The sequence below is a fragment of the Aedes albopictus genome, chromosome 2 (assembly GCF_035046485.1).
Source record: "Aedes albopictus strain Foshan chromosome 2, AalbF5, whole genome shotgun sequence".
Lineage (NCBI taxonomy): Eukaryota > Metazoa > Arthropoda > Insecta > Diptera > Culicidae > Aedes > Aedes albopictus.
The window spans coordinates 174,588,697-174,605,643 of record NC_085137.1 but is presented as its reverse complement, the minus strand read 5'-3'; the positions used below and the strand labels follow the sequence as shown (position 1 = coordinate 174,605,643).

The 16,947-nt window shown below is 41.8% G+C and overlaps 1 protein-coding gene across 1 annotated transcript in view; it reads right to left on the bottom strand.

Annotated features, from left to right (window-relative positions):
• Window positions 1–6,038: 6,038 nt before the first annotated feature.
• LOC109622834 (protein obstructor-E) overlaps window positions 6,039–16,947 on the bottom strand; it is a 28,240-nt gene continuing 17,331 nt past the window's right edge. Inside the window, exons 2-4 of the mRNA XM_020077279.3 lie at window positions 6,875–7,225; window positions 6,419–6,812; window positions 6,039–6,352 (exon numbers count right to left, since the gene is read on the bottom strand). Coding sequence (XP_019932838.3) covers window positions 6,202–6,352; window positions 6,419–6,812; window positions 6,875–7,225 — 896 coding nt within the window. The 3' untranslated portion in view covers window positions 6,039–6,201. The remainder of the gene's footprint in view (window positions 6,353–6,418; window positions 6,813–6,874; window positions 7,226–16,947) is intronic.

Here is a 16,947-nt window from a genome sequence, read left to right as displayed (position 1 = left end):
GGGGTCCCTACAGAAACTATTCCAGGAGTTGGTTAAAATAGCTCTCCTGGGATTTCACTGAGGAATCCCTCATGGGATTGTTTCCTTGACTCCTCTTAGGGGTTTCTTGAGGAATTCCTCCAGGTATTCCTACAAGAATTCTTTCGGTGAGACTTTCAGAAACAACTCCAGAGGTAATTCTAAAAAATCCTCCAATGATTCCTTCGTCAACTCTTCTTGCGCGATTTTTTCAGGAATTCCTCCAGTTAGTCTATCAAAAACTTTTCCAAAAATTAATCAAGGGCTTCCTTCAGGAACTGTTTAGGGATTGCCTTGGGAATTCTTCTTGGAATTGCTTCCCGGATTCTTCCTGAGGATTCTCCAGAGATAACAACAGGGATTTGTCCAGGTGTTCCTCCACGAACTCGTTTTTAGATTCCTTCAGGATTTCCGCAAGAACTCTTTCTGCAATTTCTCCAGTACTTCCTCCTGGGATTTCTTCAGACATTTTTCCTAGGGATTCCTCGTCTAAGGATTCCTTTAGGAATTCATCAAAGGAATCCTCCAGAGATTCCTTCGGGAATTATTTCGAGGATTTCTCAGGGAATACCTGCAGGGATTCCTTTATGATACTCCCAGGAATTTCTGCAGGGGTTCCTTCAGAAATTCCTCTAGAGATTCCTCTAGGAATTCCAATAAAGATTCCTCCAGGAGATCCTCTAGAGATTCATCTGGCTTCAAGGAATTTCTCCTAAAATACTTTCAGAATTTCCTTCAGGGATTTCTCCAAAAATTCCTCTGGATATTCCTCCAGAGATTCCTCCAGGGTTCCCTCCAGAGATTTCTCCAGGAATTCCTCCAGGGATTCCTTCAGGATTTCTCTCAAGGATTCCTCCAGGAATTCCTCCAGAAATTATTCTCTGGATTCCACCAGCAATTTCTCCAGAAATTCCTCTAATAGCTCCTCCAGGAATTTCTTTAGCAATTTCTTCCGAAATTTTTCCTGGGATTCCTTCCATAACTCTTTTAGGGATTCCTCCAAGAATTCCTCCCAGAATTCTTCCAGGAATTGCATCAGGAATTTTAACAGGGATTCCACCAGGAATGTGTCCAGAAGTTCTTCCAGCCATTCCTCCAGGATTTCCTCCAAAGATTCCTCCAGGAATTCCTTTAGAGATTTCTCCATTATATTCTCCAGAGATTTCTCAAAGAAGTCCCCCAGGGATCCCTCCAGAAATTCCTCCAGGAAGTCGATCAGAAATTCCTCTAGGAATTCTTCAAGGAATTTCCCATGAAATTCAACCGATAATTCTCCGGGGATTCCTTCCACAATTCTCCTAGGGATTCCTCCAGTAATTTCTTCAGGACTTCCTGTAGCGGCCGATCATGCCCCATTCGCCGCTCGTTTCACATGCTTTGAATTCAAATCGTATGAAACAAGCGGTGTATGGCCACCTTACGGTACTAACAATTCTGTAGGAATCCATCCAAGGATTATTTCAATAATTCGTCCAGAAATTAATGCAGACATGGACTTTTTTCAGACTTTTTATAGGGATCCCTACAGAAACTTTCCCAGAAGTTCGTTAAAATAGCTCTCATTGGATTTCCTAAGGAATTCCTCATGGGATTGTTTCCATGATTCCTCATAGGTATTTCTTCAGGAATTCCTCCAGGTATTCCTCCAAGAATTCCTTCTGTTAGACTTTCAGGAACAACTCCAGAGGTAATTAAAAAAAAATCCTCCAATGATTCCTTCAGCAACTCTTCTTGGGGTTTCTTCAGGAATTCCTCCTGTAATTCTATCAAAAAATTCTCCGAAAATTAATCCAGGGGTTCCTCCATGAATCGTTTAGGGATTACCTCCGGAATTCTTCTTGGAATTGCTTCCCGGATTCTTGCTGAGGTTTCTCCAGAGATTCCTTCAGGAATTGCTACAGGGATTCCTTCAGGCATTCCTCCGCGAACTCGTTTTAAGAATTCTTCAGGATTTCCCCAAGAATTCTTTCTGCGATTTCTCCAGTACTTCCTCCTGGGATTTCTTCAGACATTTTTTCGTTCCTCGTCTAGGGATTCCTTTAGGAATTCATCAAAGGAATTCTGCAGAGATTCTTTCGGGAGTTATTCCAAGGATTTTTCAGGGAATTCCCGCAGGGATTCCTTGATGATTCTCCCAGGAATTTCTGCAAGGGGTTCCTCTAGGAATTCCAATAAAGATTCCTCCAGGAGATCCTCTAGAGATTCCTCTGGCTTCAAGGAATTCCTCCTGAAATACCTCCAGATATTCCTCCAGGGGTTCCTCCAGAAATTCCTCCAGGGATTCCTCCAGAGATTCCTCCAGAAATTTCTCCAAAAAATCCTCCAGATATTCCTCCAGAGATTTCTCCAGGGATTTCTCCAGGAATTTCTCCAGAGATTCCTCCAGGAATTCCTCCAGGTATCTCTTCAGGATTTCTCCAAAGGATTCCTTCAGGAATTCCTCCTAAAATTTCTCTAAGAATATCTCCAAAAATTTCTTTAGCAATTATTTCCAGAACTCTTCTAGCGATTCCTTCAAGAATTCCTCCCAGAATTCCTCCTGAAATTGATCCAGGGATTCCTCCAGGAATTCTTCCAGGAGTTGCACCAGGAATTTGTCCAGAAGTTCCTCCGGCCATTCTTCTAGAACTTCTTCCAAAGATTCCTCCAGGAATTGCTTTTAGGGTTCCTCCATTATATTCTCTAGGAATTACTCCAGAAATTCCTCCAGGAAGTCGTTCAGAAATTCCTCTAGGAATTCTTCGAGGAATTCCTCACGAGATTTCTACCCTAATATCTCCAGGGATTCCTTCCACAATTATCCTAGGGATTATTCCAGTTATTCCTTCAGAACTTCCTGTAGGGATTGCTCCAAGAATTTATCCAGGAATTTCTCACGGGATTCCTTCAGGAATTCCTTTAGGTATACTTTCAGATATTCCTCCAGAGATCCTTCCAGGAATTCATCCGAAAATTCCTCCAGAATTGTTTCCTCCAGGCATTTCTGCAGGAATTCCTACAGTAATTTCTTCAGGAAGTCCTCCACAGGTTCATCCAGGAATTCAAAAATTTATTCAGGGGTTCCATTAGAAATTTCAGAAATCCTACCATTATCTTTTCCAGAGATGCACCCAAGAATTTCTCCAGGGTTACCAGAAGCTTTTTCTAAATTACTTCAAAGATTTCTAGATGTATTCCACCAGTGATTTGTATTGGAAATCCTTAAGATAATTTTAGTGGGATGCATATGGAAGCCAGGCACTTCTCCAAAAAGTCATCCAGGATTTTTTTTTTCACAATTATCATGGAGATATATTTTAGGAGTTCATCTACGGATTTGTTCAGGCAGGAATGAATTTCTCCGCGAATACCCTCTGCAGCTCCTGTCCTCTGCAGCTCCTGCAAAGGAATTCCTTCTGAAATTTGTCCGGCGATTGTTTCAGGTATAGGTATATGCTGATCTGTTTTCTCCAAGAATTGCTTCAAGAAGTTATCCATTGATTTTTTCAAGAATCCCTGCAGAAATTCCTCTCGGAATTTGTTCAGGGATGTTTTGAGAGTTTACCTCTAAAAAGTCCTTCAGGGATTCTTCCAAAAGTTTGTCAAGGGACTGTTTCAGAATTTCACTCAAGAATACCTGAAGGGTTTCCTCCAACGGTTGTTGTAGGACTTATCCTAGGATTTCTTCAAGAACTCCACCAAGGGTCTCCTTCCAAGTTTTGTGTAGAAATTTCTACAGAAATTTCTCTTGGAATTTCTCAAACAAGTTTCCTATAAAATTTCCAGTCATGGAAAACTTTTTCGCAGTTCTCCTGCTGCTCCCTCCCTTCTCTAGCAAATGCACCAGGAACTTTTCTAGAAATTGCTTCAAAAATTCCTCCTGACATTTCTTTTTGGATTCGTCAAAAAATTCCTTCAGGTGAATTCCAGGATTTTAACAAGAATTCCATTATTTGTGAATTATTTTCTTTACTTCAATGAGTTGAAGTGTTAAAGTGTGTCTTCGTTACCTTGCATTGAATCTCTGAAAATATGCTAGAAATCGCCTAATCCGGAAACTGCCAAAACTGAACGATTGCGAGCACAGCCTTGCCATAGAATTGCCGTGAATGCAGCAACTCGCTCTCCTCGCAGTTGAGCTACCTACCAGTCTCGTCTTCATACCCCCAAAGAACACAAATTTTCATTCTAATACTTTTTGACTGTCAGCGCGTTCAGACTTTTATGCAGCAGATAAACGAAATCAGAGCAAATAGGTATATAATCTCATCCTTCACATCTGGAATAGGGTCGGGCAATAAAAGGATTTCGCACTGCTGCTGGCTGGCTGCAGCAGTCCTAATGTATAGAAAGTTCAACGGCAGATACTGTGTCCGTGTGGCGCAGGGAAACGCAGGGATCCGCTCGGCTGAGGCTGTGAGCCATCATGATGGAAACCAAGAAAAGCGACCCGCCGGGGGAGCTTAACTTTTAGCACCCAAAATTGAATTAGAGAGCAATGAGGTACTGATCTAGATGCGGAACGAAAGATTTATGGGGGGCACTTGGGGACGGGGCGGAAGGGTGCTATGCTATTGAATGAATTTTATGGCCGAAGTTCTGTTCGAGCATTTTTGTGTGGTAGTAGGTTTTGTCGAAAGGAGGATTGCCAGCTTTCGCACATCTAGAATGTAGGACGACGTGGTGGGATCAGTAGGATTTCGTTTATTCGTGGTGATGAATATATATCGGAGTGGGGAAGCTTCTGCCGGATTTATTGATATTTGTATTTGGGTTAGCAGCACAATTGCTTTGCATTGGAATAAAGTAATCAATTTTCTTTTCGTTTCGAATGCAAAATTGTTCGATAATGTGATAATTGAGAATATATTCCTAGACGAATTGGTATAATAAAAACGATTATGTCAGTAAATTGTGTTGAAATATTGATACATTTTTTCACGTGAGAAGGTATTATAATTACAATAACACGATCTGAATACTGGTGGATTAATACTTACGTAGGGGGATTAGGGGCATAATGGACACCCTAAGCAAATGAGTATGTTAGGCCTGTATAACAGACAAAAACTTAACATATTATCAGTTGGCTTACAAGTTTAACTTGTTTCCTACGTATTTCAATAATTTGCAGCAGGTAGAATGTCATTATTGTGAAGAAATAGTGAATTGTAAACCGTGTGTTTTTGGGGCTGGCAGGAAAGGTACGGGGCGAAATGGACACCTGTAATGTAATACTTCATCCATTGCTAAATCTGCGTATACATGTAGATAAGCTAACAATTCACTTGTTTTTATGGTGGACACACTAAAACACTCACAATACCTTATTTGCTGCTGCTTCGAAATTATAAGAAATCCACCATATGAAAAGCATACTTCAATTTCAATGATATTTTGGTTATTTTGAAGGAATATAAATGGTACTTTTGAAAAATAGAACAATGACTTATTCCTTTAGACTTATGCATTAAAAGTTTTACATAAAAGTCAACGGTTTCGGCAAAAACAGGGGTGTCCATTTCGCCCCGGGTGTCCATTATGCCCCTAATCCCCCTATCTTGATATAGCTACATCGTAGCTACAGAATCACTTATCCAGCATTGCATGTGGCAGCCTCATTAGTTTCACCGGAAAACCATGTTCTAACATTATCTGCCAAAACTCATTCTGTACACTGAATCGTATGCAGTTTTATAATCAATGAACAGATAAGTTGTTTTTGGTTCCCCTGCTCAACCGTCATCAAGTATGCTAATCTTGTTCAGGGCACACCTTCGTTGTTACCATTCAACAAATTTTCGAAGTGACCATTTCAACTGACTGCCACCATTATTGATTGTTAGACTGCGTGCAAATGTAGGCAAGGGTGCGGTATTGTGCCACGCATTATTGATAGCTGCATGAAACCTCCGCATATCATTCTGATCCATGCTTCTCAGTCCTTTTGCGATCACACATTTTCTATTGACCTAGGAGCAAGTTTCACCGCTTGGGTGTAGGGATTAGCACTTACATAATAACATATGAAACATCCGGTCTTGAATACATCTATACAATATACTTTTATTGGGCATATTTTCTACAGGTAAAAGAAATCAATAAATTACAGTACTGATAGTCTTAACCTCAAGACACAGAAGAAAAGAGTATTTAATTTTGAGTATTTTGGAAGAAGAAACTGAAATTTGGCAGTGTTACTTATTACTCCTCTTCATCTTCCAGTTTCGGTCGCTTGGAAGGTCGGCGACGTGACACCTTCGATGGCCCCTTCGAGGCGGGAGCCTTAGTCGTTGGTGGGTTTTCCAGCTCATCCAGCTGGGCGTCCGTCAGTCTATCCTTATACCAATCAGCACTAATGGAAAAGAAAACACCCTTTTAAGAAAACAATGTTTTTCAGAATTAAAAAAAAAAGAATTACCATTCCGGAACCTTGCGAGCCCATTCGCAGTGTTTGGCAGCATCATCGAAAGCCTGCCCCAATTTGCAACCATTGCGACGGGGTGTTTCCCCATTGATGCACACGTAGAAGAATTGGCAATCGTCGGGATCGGCATACCTGGGGTGGGTCACGGCAACGGTTTCGTTCACTTTCGGGCAGGTGAATTTGAACACATCCTCCGATGAGCATCCGCTCTTGCCAGCCTCATCGGGCCACGTGCAGATGCCGGTCTTTGGGTTGAACACTAGCCCGGCCGGGCAGGTAATCATGTTGAACTTACCATCCACACAGTAGAAAAATTTGTCGCATGCTCCCGTTTCGCTGGCAAAGTATCCATTCAACCGGGGACAGTGCAGGGATGGGATGGGCGTTTCTGAAATTGACGAGCAATTATTTCAACCATATGGTCAACTAATTAGCGGCTGGACGACTTACGCAATTTCGGTCGTTTGCTACAATCGATATTGAACGGCAGATCACACTTCTCCTGGTCGATGTCGTAATCGTTGAACACCATGCCATCGGGGCACAGCTTTTCGGTGATTTGCCCGTCACGACAAGCGTAGTATTTGTCGCACTGCTCGGCATCGGCAAAGTATCCATTGGGCTCCGGACAATTTTCCGACAGTTCCGGATCAATTTCTTCCGATGCTACTGGGGCGGCTCGAACTGGTTCCCGTGGCGGGAGAACCCTCTGGGGGCCTTCCCTGTCACGAGTGGCTACTACCGAGGTGCGACGGTTGGTCTCATACTGGCGTCTGAGCTGGCTTTGTGCCGCGGAAAACCCTATGGAGAGCAATGAGAAGCGCCAATGTTAGAAATCATAATTAATAATAAAAAACGATTACAGAAAACGATATTGATAAACTTTCTTGTTTTCATCATATTCTTTACAACCTTTGGAACTTATTACAGGTGAAATGTTTTTGAATATTATTTGCCTACCAACTTCTGGATTTACTCTAATTACTTTACTTATTGAAAGGTAGAAGCTGTACTTTGGTAACCACCTCAGTTTTACTATGCTGGTGAATGATGGAAATCAACCACTGTCGAATATTGAGGATCTTTACTGCTTAAGATCAACAAGACAGCAGCTAGGATCATATTCTACGATAAAAACTAAATCGAAAATGGATATTGGAAAGTTGATTTCTTTTACTATTTTAAATTGGTAGATGTACTACCAATACGGTAGATGATCAGCCTCATTGAAGCACAGTATAAGGCATTTTCGTGCAGAGTACTGCTCAACGGTGTCTTGTCCGATCCCATCCGTATTGCTGGAGTGAGGCAATGAAGTATATTATCACCAATACTGTCCTGATCCTGATTCTGATAGGTGCGAACCATCGTGGATTGTTGTGGCAGCCCATTACCATCGAGCACCTAAATGACTTCTCTCAGCTCAACGGCGCTCTGATGTGCAGAGTAAGCTCGATGGTTTTGCCGATCGCTCCTCGGTGACATGTCTTACCATCTACGTCGTCAACAAGAACAAATCCTTGGATGGAAACATGGTCAACGCTTCCAGCTTCACAGTAGCTGGGCAAGCAGTAAAGAATGTTGAAAGCTTCCAATATCTTGGTAGTCAAATAGCGGCCGATGGCGGCACCAAGATCGAGAAAGGTGTACGGAACAAGAAGGCGAGGGCTGCTTTAGCAGGTTTGAGAAATGTATAGAAAACCAAGCAGATTAGTCGACGCATCAAAATCAAAATTTTGAACTCGCACATGAAATCTGTGCTTCAGCGCCCACCAGCTGACAAACAATAATAGTCTACACCTTATCGATTTCGCCGCCTTCAAGAACATGGCTATTCGTAGCACCTTCTTCCAGCACTGCCTCCCGTATCGTTACACCTGGAGTTCACCACAACACGGAATCGCAAATCGACCACGTTCTGATTGATGGACGACCCTTCTCCGACATTATTAACGTCAGGACATCTGGTGATGGTCAAACTGCGCCCAAAACATTCCGTCATTAATAATGTACGGTACCGGCGACCACCACGGTACAACATAGAGTGGCTAAAGCAACCGAATGCCGCCTCAGCATACGCGCAGAATCTCGAGACAGCGTTGCCAGACGAGGATGAGCTCGATGTGGCCCCTCTAAACTCTAGCTAGAGGACTGCTGGAGTACAGTCAAAGCAGCCATCAACAACGCAACCGAGAGCACCATCGGGTACGTAGAAAGTAGTCGACGGAACGATTGGTTCGACGAGGAGTGCAGAGCGGTTCTGGTGGAGAAGGACGCAGCGCGGGAGGTAATGCTGCTGCATGGAACCCGACAGAATGTGGAGCGATAAAAACAGAAGCGGAAGCAGCAGACCCGTCTCTTCCGGGGGAAAAAGCGCCGCCTGGAAGAAGCGGAGTGCGAGGAAATGGAACTGCTGTGCCGTTCTGGTGCCGGCCGCAAGCCGAAATCTGCAGGAATAAGGACGGGAGCTTCCTGACGGATAAACGTGAGGTGATCAAAAGGTGGAAGCAGCACTTCGAAGAAAAGGTAGGAACGGGGAATCAAGGCAGCGGAAGAAATGACTATGTTGGAGCAGCAGAGGACGGGAACGAACCAACTCCCATGCTGAGAGAAGTTGAGGATGCCATCCACCAGCTCAAAAACAAAAAAGCGGCTGGTAAGGACGGTATCGCAGCAGAGCTCATCAAGATGGACCCGGAAAAGTTGGCCACCTGTCCGCACCGGTTAGTAGTCAAGATCTGGGAAACCGAACAGCTGCCGGAGGAGTGGAAGGAAGGGATAATCTGTCCCATCCACAAGAAGAGCGACAAATTAATGTGTGAGAACTTTCGAGCGATCACAATTTGGAATGCCGCTTACGAAGTGCTATCTAATATCATCTTCCGTCGTCTTTCACCTAAAGTAAATGAGTTCGTGGGAAGTTAGCAAGCCGGTTTCATCGACGGCTGGTCGACAACGGACCAGATCTTCACCGTACGTTAAATCCTCCAGAAATGCCGTGAAAACCAGGTCCCCACGCACCACCTGTTCAGTTCATCGGCTTTAAGGCGGCATACGACAGTATCGACCGCACAGAGCTATGGAAAATCATGGACGAGAGCAGCTTTACCGGGAAGCTTACCAGAATGATAAGAGCATCAAAGGACGGCATGCAGCACAGCGTAAGGATTTGGGGTGAACTATCCAGTTCATTCGAATCTCGGTGGGGAGTACGACAGGGGAATGGACTTTCCTGCCTACTATTCAGCATCGCCCTGGAAGGCGTTATGCGACAAGCCGAGCTCAACAGCCGGGATGCGATCTTCACGAAATCCTGTCAATTTGTCTGTTTTGCGGATGATATGGATATTATTGCTAGAACATTTGGAATGGTGGCAGAACTGTACACCCACCTGATACGTGAAGCAGCAAAGGTCGGACTGGTGGTTAATGCGGCTAAGATAAAGTACATGCTGCTAGATGGGACTGAGCTTTGGCAGCGATGTTACGATAGACGGGGATATTTCCCAGGTGCTAGAAGAATTCGTCTACCTCGGTTCCTTGCTAACGGCTGACAATAACGTGAGCCGTGAAATACGAAGGCGCATCATCAGTGTAAGTCGTGCCTACTACGAGCTCCAGAAGAAATTGCGATCAAAAAAGGTTCACCCCCGCACCAAATGCACCATGTACAAGACGCTAATAAGACCGGTGGTTCCCTACGGACACGAGACATGGACGATGCTCGAGGAGGACCTGCAAGCACTTTCACTTTTCGAGCGACGCGTGCTAAGGAAGATCTTCGGCGGCGTGCAGTAAAACGGTGTGTGGCGGAGAAGGATGAACTACGAGCTCGCTGCACTCTACGGTGAACCAAACATTCTGGAAGTGGTTAAAGCTCGACGGATGGACTGTGCATGTTGCAAGAATGCCGGACAACAACCCTGCAAAGTTGGCGTTTGCTAACCATCTGGTTGGTACAAGAAAGCACGGAGCGCAGAGAGCACGATGAGCGGACCATGTGGAGTGTGCAGCTGCAAATCGAGTATTATGGCGACAAACTGTTGATTCAGTGTTATGTACATATTATGAATTTGATGTTGAACTAAATAAATGAATGAACGAAACCTGTGCTGTTGTACGCCATTGAAACTTGGTGTGTATCAGTGGAGAACACTCAACGACTGCAGGTCGTCTGCAATAGATGCCTGCGGTAAATAATTCATGAATGGCGGCATCGCAATTGAATCTCCAACGTGTAGTTCCATCGTCGATGTCATCAAACGCCGATAGCAACAGACATTCGGGAGCGAAAGTGGAGGTGGGTCGGCCACACTCTACGCAGGGGCGGGAACGAAATCTGCAAGCAAGCGTTAGATTGGAACCCAGCAGGACATCGTAGCAGACAAATACCATAAGCTCATGGCTACGCTACCCCAACAAAGAAATAGAGGTAGTCGAGAGAAATTTGACCTGGCCACAGGTCAAGGCAATGGCTGGTAATCGCCCAGGATTAAGATCTTTTAATTCGGCCCTCTGCACCACCATGGGTGCTCAAGATTAAAAGTAAAAAAGTATATGTAATGCCTGAAGTAGTATGGAATGAAAAATAATACTATAACTTGTAACACTTTATCATCCTAAGCAAAGCTATTCAAGTTCAAGGATATGTAATTCATATTTATCAGTAAACATTCCTGAATGAAAACTCTAGTGTTGACAACGAATAAATATTTACGCTGCATTATAAAGTCTAACAAAAACAACGCAAAACGACGAATCAAATGTGCAAATAGCAATGAAAAAATTTGAAGTGTGATGTATTGTGACACATTCACTGAATCCGGACTGAGCGCAAATATACTACATTCAAGCCCTTCAGTTGCTCCTAAAATGTATAATAAGCACCATTCATGCAAGTGCACGTATGAACTTTTCCACTGCCATATTTCCCTAGCTCAAATCCGACCCAAACGATTTGCGGAAAACCCCTCCTCATCGCATCGGTATCCCGCACTATTGTTTGCAATGAATTACACAATGTACAAAAGGCTCTCTACAACGACACCGCAACAAACCAGCAGACGACTGACATGGGAACGTGCACTATCAAAGCATAAAAAGCATCCCGCTTGACAGCACTTTCCACGAACATGTGACATCCATGCATACTACTAGTGTTGAGGAGCTTATGACTGAAAAGAACGCCCATAAATCACTCATCATGCTCTGGTTTATGTTCTAGCCCATAAATCTATACCGCTAACGCGAGGACGAGACGCATTCAAGCTCAAGCATCATTCTGCGGTTTGGGGATTCCTGCGGCAGGAATGCTCTATATAATGTGTCTCAAATCACGAGCCGGAACTTATATTTCCCATTGGGAGCGATGAGGACCGGCAGAACTGTACGCGTACAAGCTGCCTCCTGCCTTGGCTTTGTACGTGTGCTAGAAGTTGCTTAACATTTGGATTATCTAGTACAGACAACTCTTCTCGGTGTATGATGCTGCTCTTCCACTCTCGCTTCGTCGCGTCGTCAAACAGTCGTCAAAGGCGTTGCATATTTTGACAATTTCACAAATAAATACATAAACCGTCGTCACTTCGCGTCTGAAGGGAATCCAGATGAATCTCATTCCAAAATGTTCTGTTGCATCAGTCGGTAGGAAGAACGCTTTGCACCACGTGGAAAAGGATGCTAATGTACATACCAACTAACAAAGTTAGGCAGTCATCTGTGGAGCAATAAGTAGGAAAACCGCTATCACTGAATTGCTACAAATAGCGTACGAGATTATAAGGGCCCATATAGCCGATTCCGAGCAGGAGAAAATAGCTGAAGAATAACAAACTCAGGTAAGGAAAACCGAATACCTACAACCTGAATAAGGTATTAAGAAGCCCTGAGGTAAAATACCAAAAATAATAACTGGTGTGTATTCTGTGCATAACACACAAATATCGATTTTTCCATAATTGAATAATACCTCAAGCATTCCTCAACACCAAACCAATCACTCGTTGAGCTATTTTATCAATACCTACAAAATACTAAATTAAGTTATTTTCAGTACTTGAATAACCAACCAATAACTATACTTGGTATGTACCTGACTTTGGTATGCTGCAGTTATGTGTCAGTTATTCGTTTCTGCTCAGGATGCGGCAAGCGTCCGGGCATTCAGCATGATCATGCTGAGAATGACGGGTTCGATGCTCGGTTGGTTCAGTTTTCAATGGTATGCATAATAATACTCACAAAAAACACCCTAATATACTATGTTATTTTTTTTCACGATGATCTAAATCATCCAAACTATCCTGGAGTTATAATACTGGAAGATTCAAATAAATACATGAATTCTCAACGTTTCTCTTAGCAGGACATGTAGTAAGACTCAATAAATTACAAAAAAACTAACTTTTATCGATTCAGAAGTGTTTCAGGTATTGAGGACACTCCAAATTGTTCCGAAATGAAATAACATGATCTACCAGAACAACAAACATTTGAAAGATGTTCTGTCGTACCAATATATTCAATTGCTACTGCATCAACGTATTACATATATTCAAAGACTTCCAAAAATACGTTAATTTGGACTATTCATTCTTCCAAATCAACAAAGACTTCAAATGCGTCTATTTGTTCTAAAATATATCCAAATAGATCCTTTAAACTAAAATATTATCCTCAGTTACTGTATCAATGCCTTAGAAGTATACTAGGTCCCCTAAAATGTACGTGAATATGGAAGATTCTTTCTACTAAATCATCGTTTCCCAAACATGGCTTTCGTGACCCTCCAGTCTGTCGTCACTCCGTTTTTCGTTGACAATCGATGCGTGCCTTCATGCAGTTGAGGGGTCACGAAGTAAAGTTTAGGAAGTTATGTAATAAATCTACCAAGGCAACAAAATCCATCGATTTATATCCTCCTGAAGTAAAAATACTCACTTTTGATAATTAATGAACATGTAAAGGCGTTTTTAGGTTCTCGCAAATATATATAACTTTTGAGTTTTTAGAATAATTATTTAAGATTTTCGGATTCACTTTAAACTTTAAAAGATTCGTCTTTACTTGCGAACAGTCTACAATCGACAGAGCTCCAGTCTCAGCTTTATTTCGGTTTCACCTCATTACATTTGGCTTTGCTATAAAAACGTCAGTGTGTGTGTATCTCACAGATCGGGGTTCTGATCACTTGTTCGAACAGTACAATTCTTCCCCCTAAAGTATTTACTATACATAACAGAAATCAGACATCTTAGTTAAGACAACTGTTTAATCGAACTCATGCTTTATATGAAACAATTCAGAAATGTTTTAAGAACAATAACTTTTAGTTTGTGCTTTGATTTCGATAATTCAATTGAACTTCATAAACACTTGTAACCTTATTACTTATCAACCTTAACTTTAACAAATCATTCAAATTTATCTTTCATTTCGACACTTTTAAGACGTTTTTTCTTTTTCGGGCGGTTTACAGGACTCAGTGAACATACTGAATGTACTGCACTGCTACTGAAAACACTGTCTGTTCGTCGTTGACTAGACATGGTCACGTTTTGATCGGGTCGAGCTGCGAGTAGCGATAGGACTGCGTCTTGTATACTTGACTCGTTTACCCAAATTTTCCGTCTGAGCATCGTGTGGTACAACTGGTACATCCGGGATGTCTGGTTCGTCTGGGAATCCGTAAAATTCTTCTTCTGAGTCACTCTCACTGCGGCGTCGTTTGTCTCTCTGGATAGGTATGCGTATCGTAGTACTTGTTGGTCGAGGTGGAATTATCCGTAATTGATTCCGATGAGCTTTGCATGTATTCCTGCCAAAAGAGATTTCAAAAACGTTTAGCGATACTCTTTTGACAAATTGGGCTTCTATCCATTTCTCAATTGCATGTTTCTCATGATTCTTATATAGTACTTTGTCCCCTAAAGCCAGCTTGAGAAATGGATCTGTGTTAGGCATGCTGTTATCATCTACCAAAGCATCTCCCCTTTCAGGACGAGTTTCAAGATGTTCCTTATACTGATTTTTTGGATGCAGAAGATCAATTAAAATTTTAGGTTTAAAACTAAACATTCTTTCCGACGGGAATCGTTCGTCAGAGGAACAAGTATTTCTATAATTAGCTAAAAATAAAGTTAATCGATCTTCAATATCAAGGGATCTCGTCATCGGGTCTAACATAAATTTTTTTAAAACTTCCTTAACTACCCTCACCATTCTCTCCGCCTGCCCATTACTACTGGGATTGTATGGCGGGCTTTTCATGACCTTTATTCCTTGACGTTCCATGAATGAACAGAAATGCGTAGAGTTGAATGGCGGCCCCCCATCAGTTACTAAAACGTCTGGAAGTCCGAATCTGGCAAAAATCGCCGTAAATTTCTTTATCACTTTATGAGCATCCGTTCCGTACTTCATAATCTCTACTTCTAACCATTTAGTGTAACTATCCACCACTAGCAAATAAGTTTTGGATTCCAGGAAAAAGAAATCGGCATGAATACGACTGAATGGACGCGTTGTTGGTATCCATGAACTATTGCAAACCGGCTTTGGCACCACAGCAGTTTTCATGCAAGTTTGACATTGTTTTACAAAGTTCTCTATATCGTTATTTAAGCCAAGCCAAAATAAACAACGTCGTGCCGTCTGTTTCATCTTGACTATGCCAATATGGTTTGAATGGAGTAATTTCAAAACTGCTGCACGAAGCGATAATGGAATAAAAACTCTATCATTGTATAGAATACAATTTTCTGTTATTTCTAAGTCGAAACGTAAGGAATATATAGCTTGCCAGGCTTCTTCTATTTTTCTTGGCCATCCATCCATTATGAAACTTAAAAGTTTTTGAAGAAAAGGGTCAGATTTTGTTTCTTTTGCTATTAATGAATAATCCAAAGGAAAATCAGACAAAAAATTTATGGTTTTAATGCCCCCACTATCTAATTTCCTTGGTACTTCTTGTTCCAAAGGAAATCTGGAACAAAAATCCGCGTTGGCCATTTGAGATGATGGTCGATAACATATGTCAAATTCATAAATTGACAATTCCATAGCATATCTTTGTAATCTTGTCACACATATTTGATTTTTACCATCCTTTCCAAATATCCCTAAAAGTGGTTTGTGGTCCGTATATATAGTAAACTTCTGCCCAAATAAATATTTATGGAATTTCTTTACAGTACATATTAAAGCTAAAGCTTCTAGGTGCAAGATTGGGTACGATTTCTGTGCGGAGTTGAGTGAGAATGAAACAAAACTTACAGGTTTCTCTTGGCCATTAACTACGTGAGCTAAAACTCCACCGAGTCCGTAGCTGCAAGCATCAGATATAACTACGATGGGTTTATTTGGGTCGTAAAATTCAAGAATGTTGGCATTCAGCAATTCAGTTTTGCTTTCTTCAAAAGTTTTGTGACATTTTTCATCCCAAATGAATTTTGTATCCTTTCTCAGCAAATTGTATAAACATCTCAACTTCGAGGACAAATTTGGAACAAACTTCCCATAATAGTTAATTAGCCCTAAAAAGGCTTTTAACTCCGTGACATCTCTTGGTACTTTAGCTTCCTTTATGGTCAGTAGCTTATCTGGCGATGGGAGAAGTCCATCCTCTGTTACTAAATGGCTCAAATAGATCAGCGATTAAACGAAAAATTTACATTTTTTTAAATTCACCTTGATATTAGCTTTTTGAAGTCTAGATAGAACCAGGTAAAGATTTTTCTCACACTCCTCTTTTGTTTTACCTGCAATAAGTACGTCGTCTAAATAACATCGCACATGTTTTATGCCAACCAGTACCTGATCCATGACCTTCTGAAATATAGAAGCACTGGAAGTCGCTCCTTGGGGCAAACGGTTGTATGAGTAAAGGCCTTTCACTGTGTTTACAACTACAAATTTCCTTGATCTTTTCGACAATTGAAGCTGCGTGTATGCTCCTGCTAAATCCAGACAACAAAACCATTTGCAACCGGACAGAGAGGCAAAAATATCCTGGGCTGTTGGGAGGGGATACGTATCGGGAATGATAGCTTTGTTAATGGACACACGACAATCAATAACCATTCTAATATCCTTATCCTTCTTCATCACCACGATTATCGGAGATGCCCATTCACTAACCTTAATCGGAGTTATAACGTTCTGCTTCTCCAATGAATCCAAATGTTCAATGACCTTGTCCTTCAGTTTGAAGGGCACCTCATACGCCTTCCGAAATACCGGTCTTTCCTCTTTAAGTACGAGATCCGCTTCATACCCTATTATAGGATGTGAAAAGTCGCCATCAAAAATTTTCGGAAACCGTGTTTTTAAATCTGATTCAATATTACCCAATGCTGGTATCTGCTGGTTCTCATTCAAATTGTTGACCTTGAGGTTACTTCCAAAATTGTCTCTCCAGTTAGGATAGAAAATGTCTAACCAGTTTCTACCTAACAGAGGAACAAAATTGATTTGACCGTCTAAAATAATTAGGGAGACACGGTGTTGAATGCTATTTGCAGTTA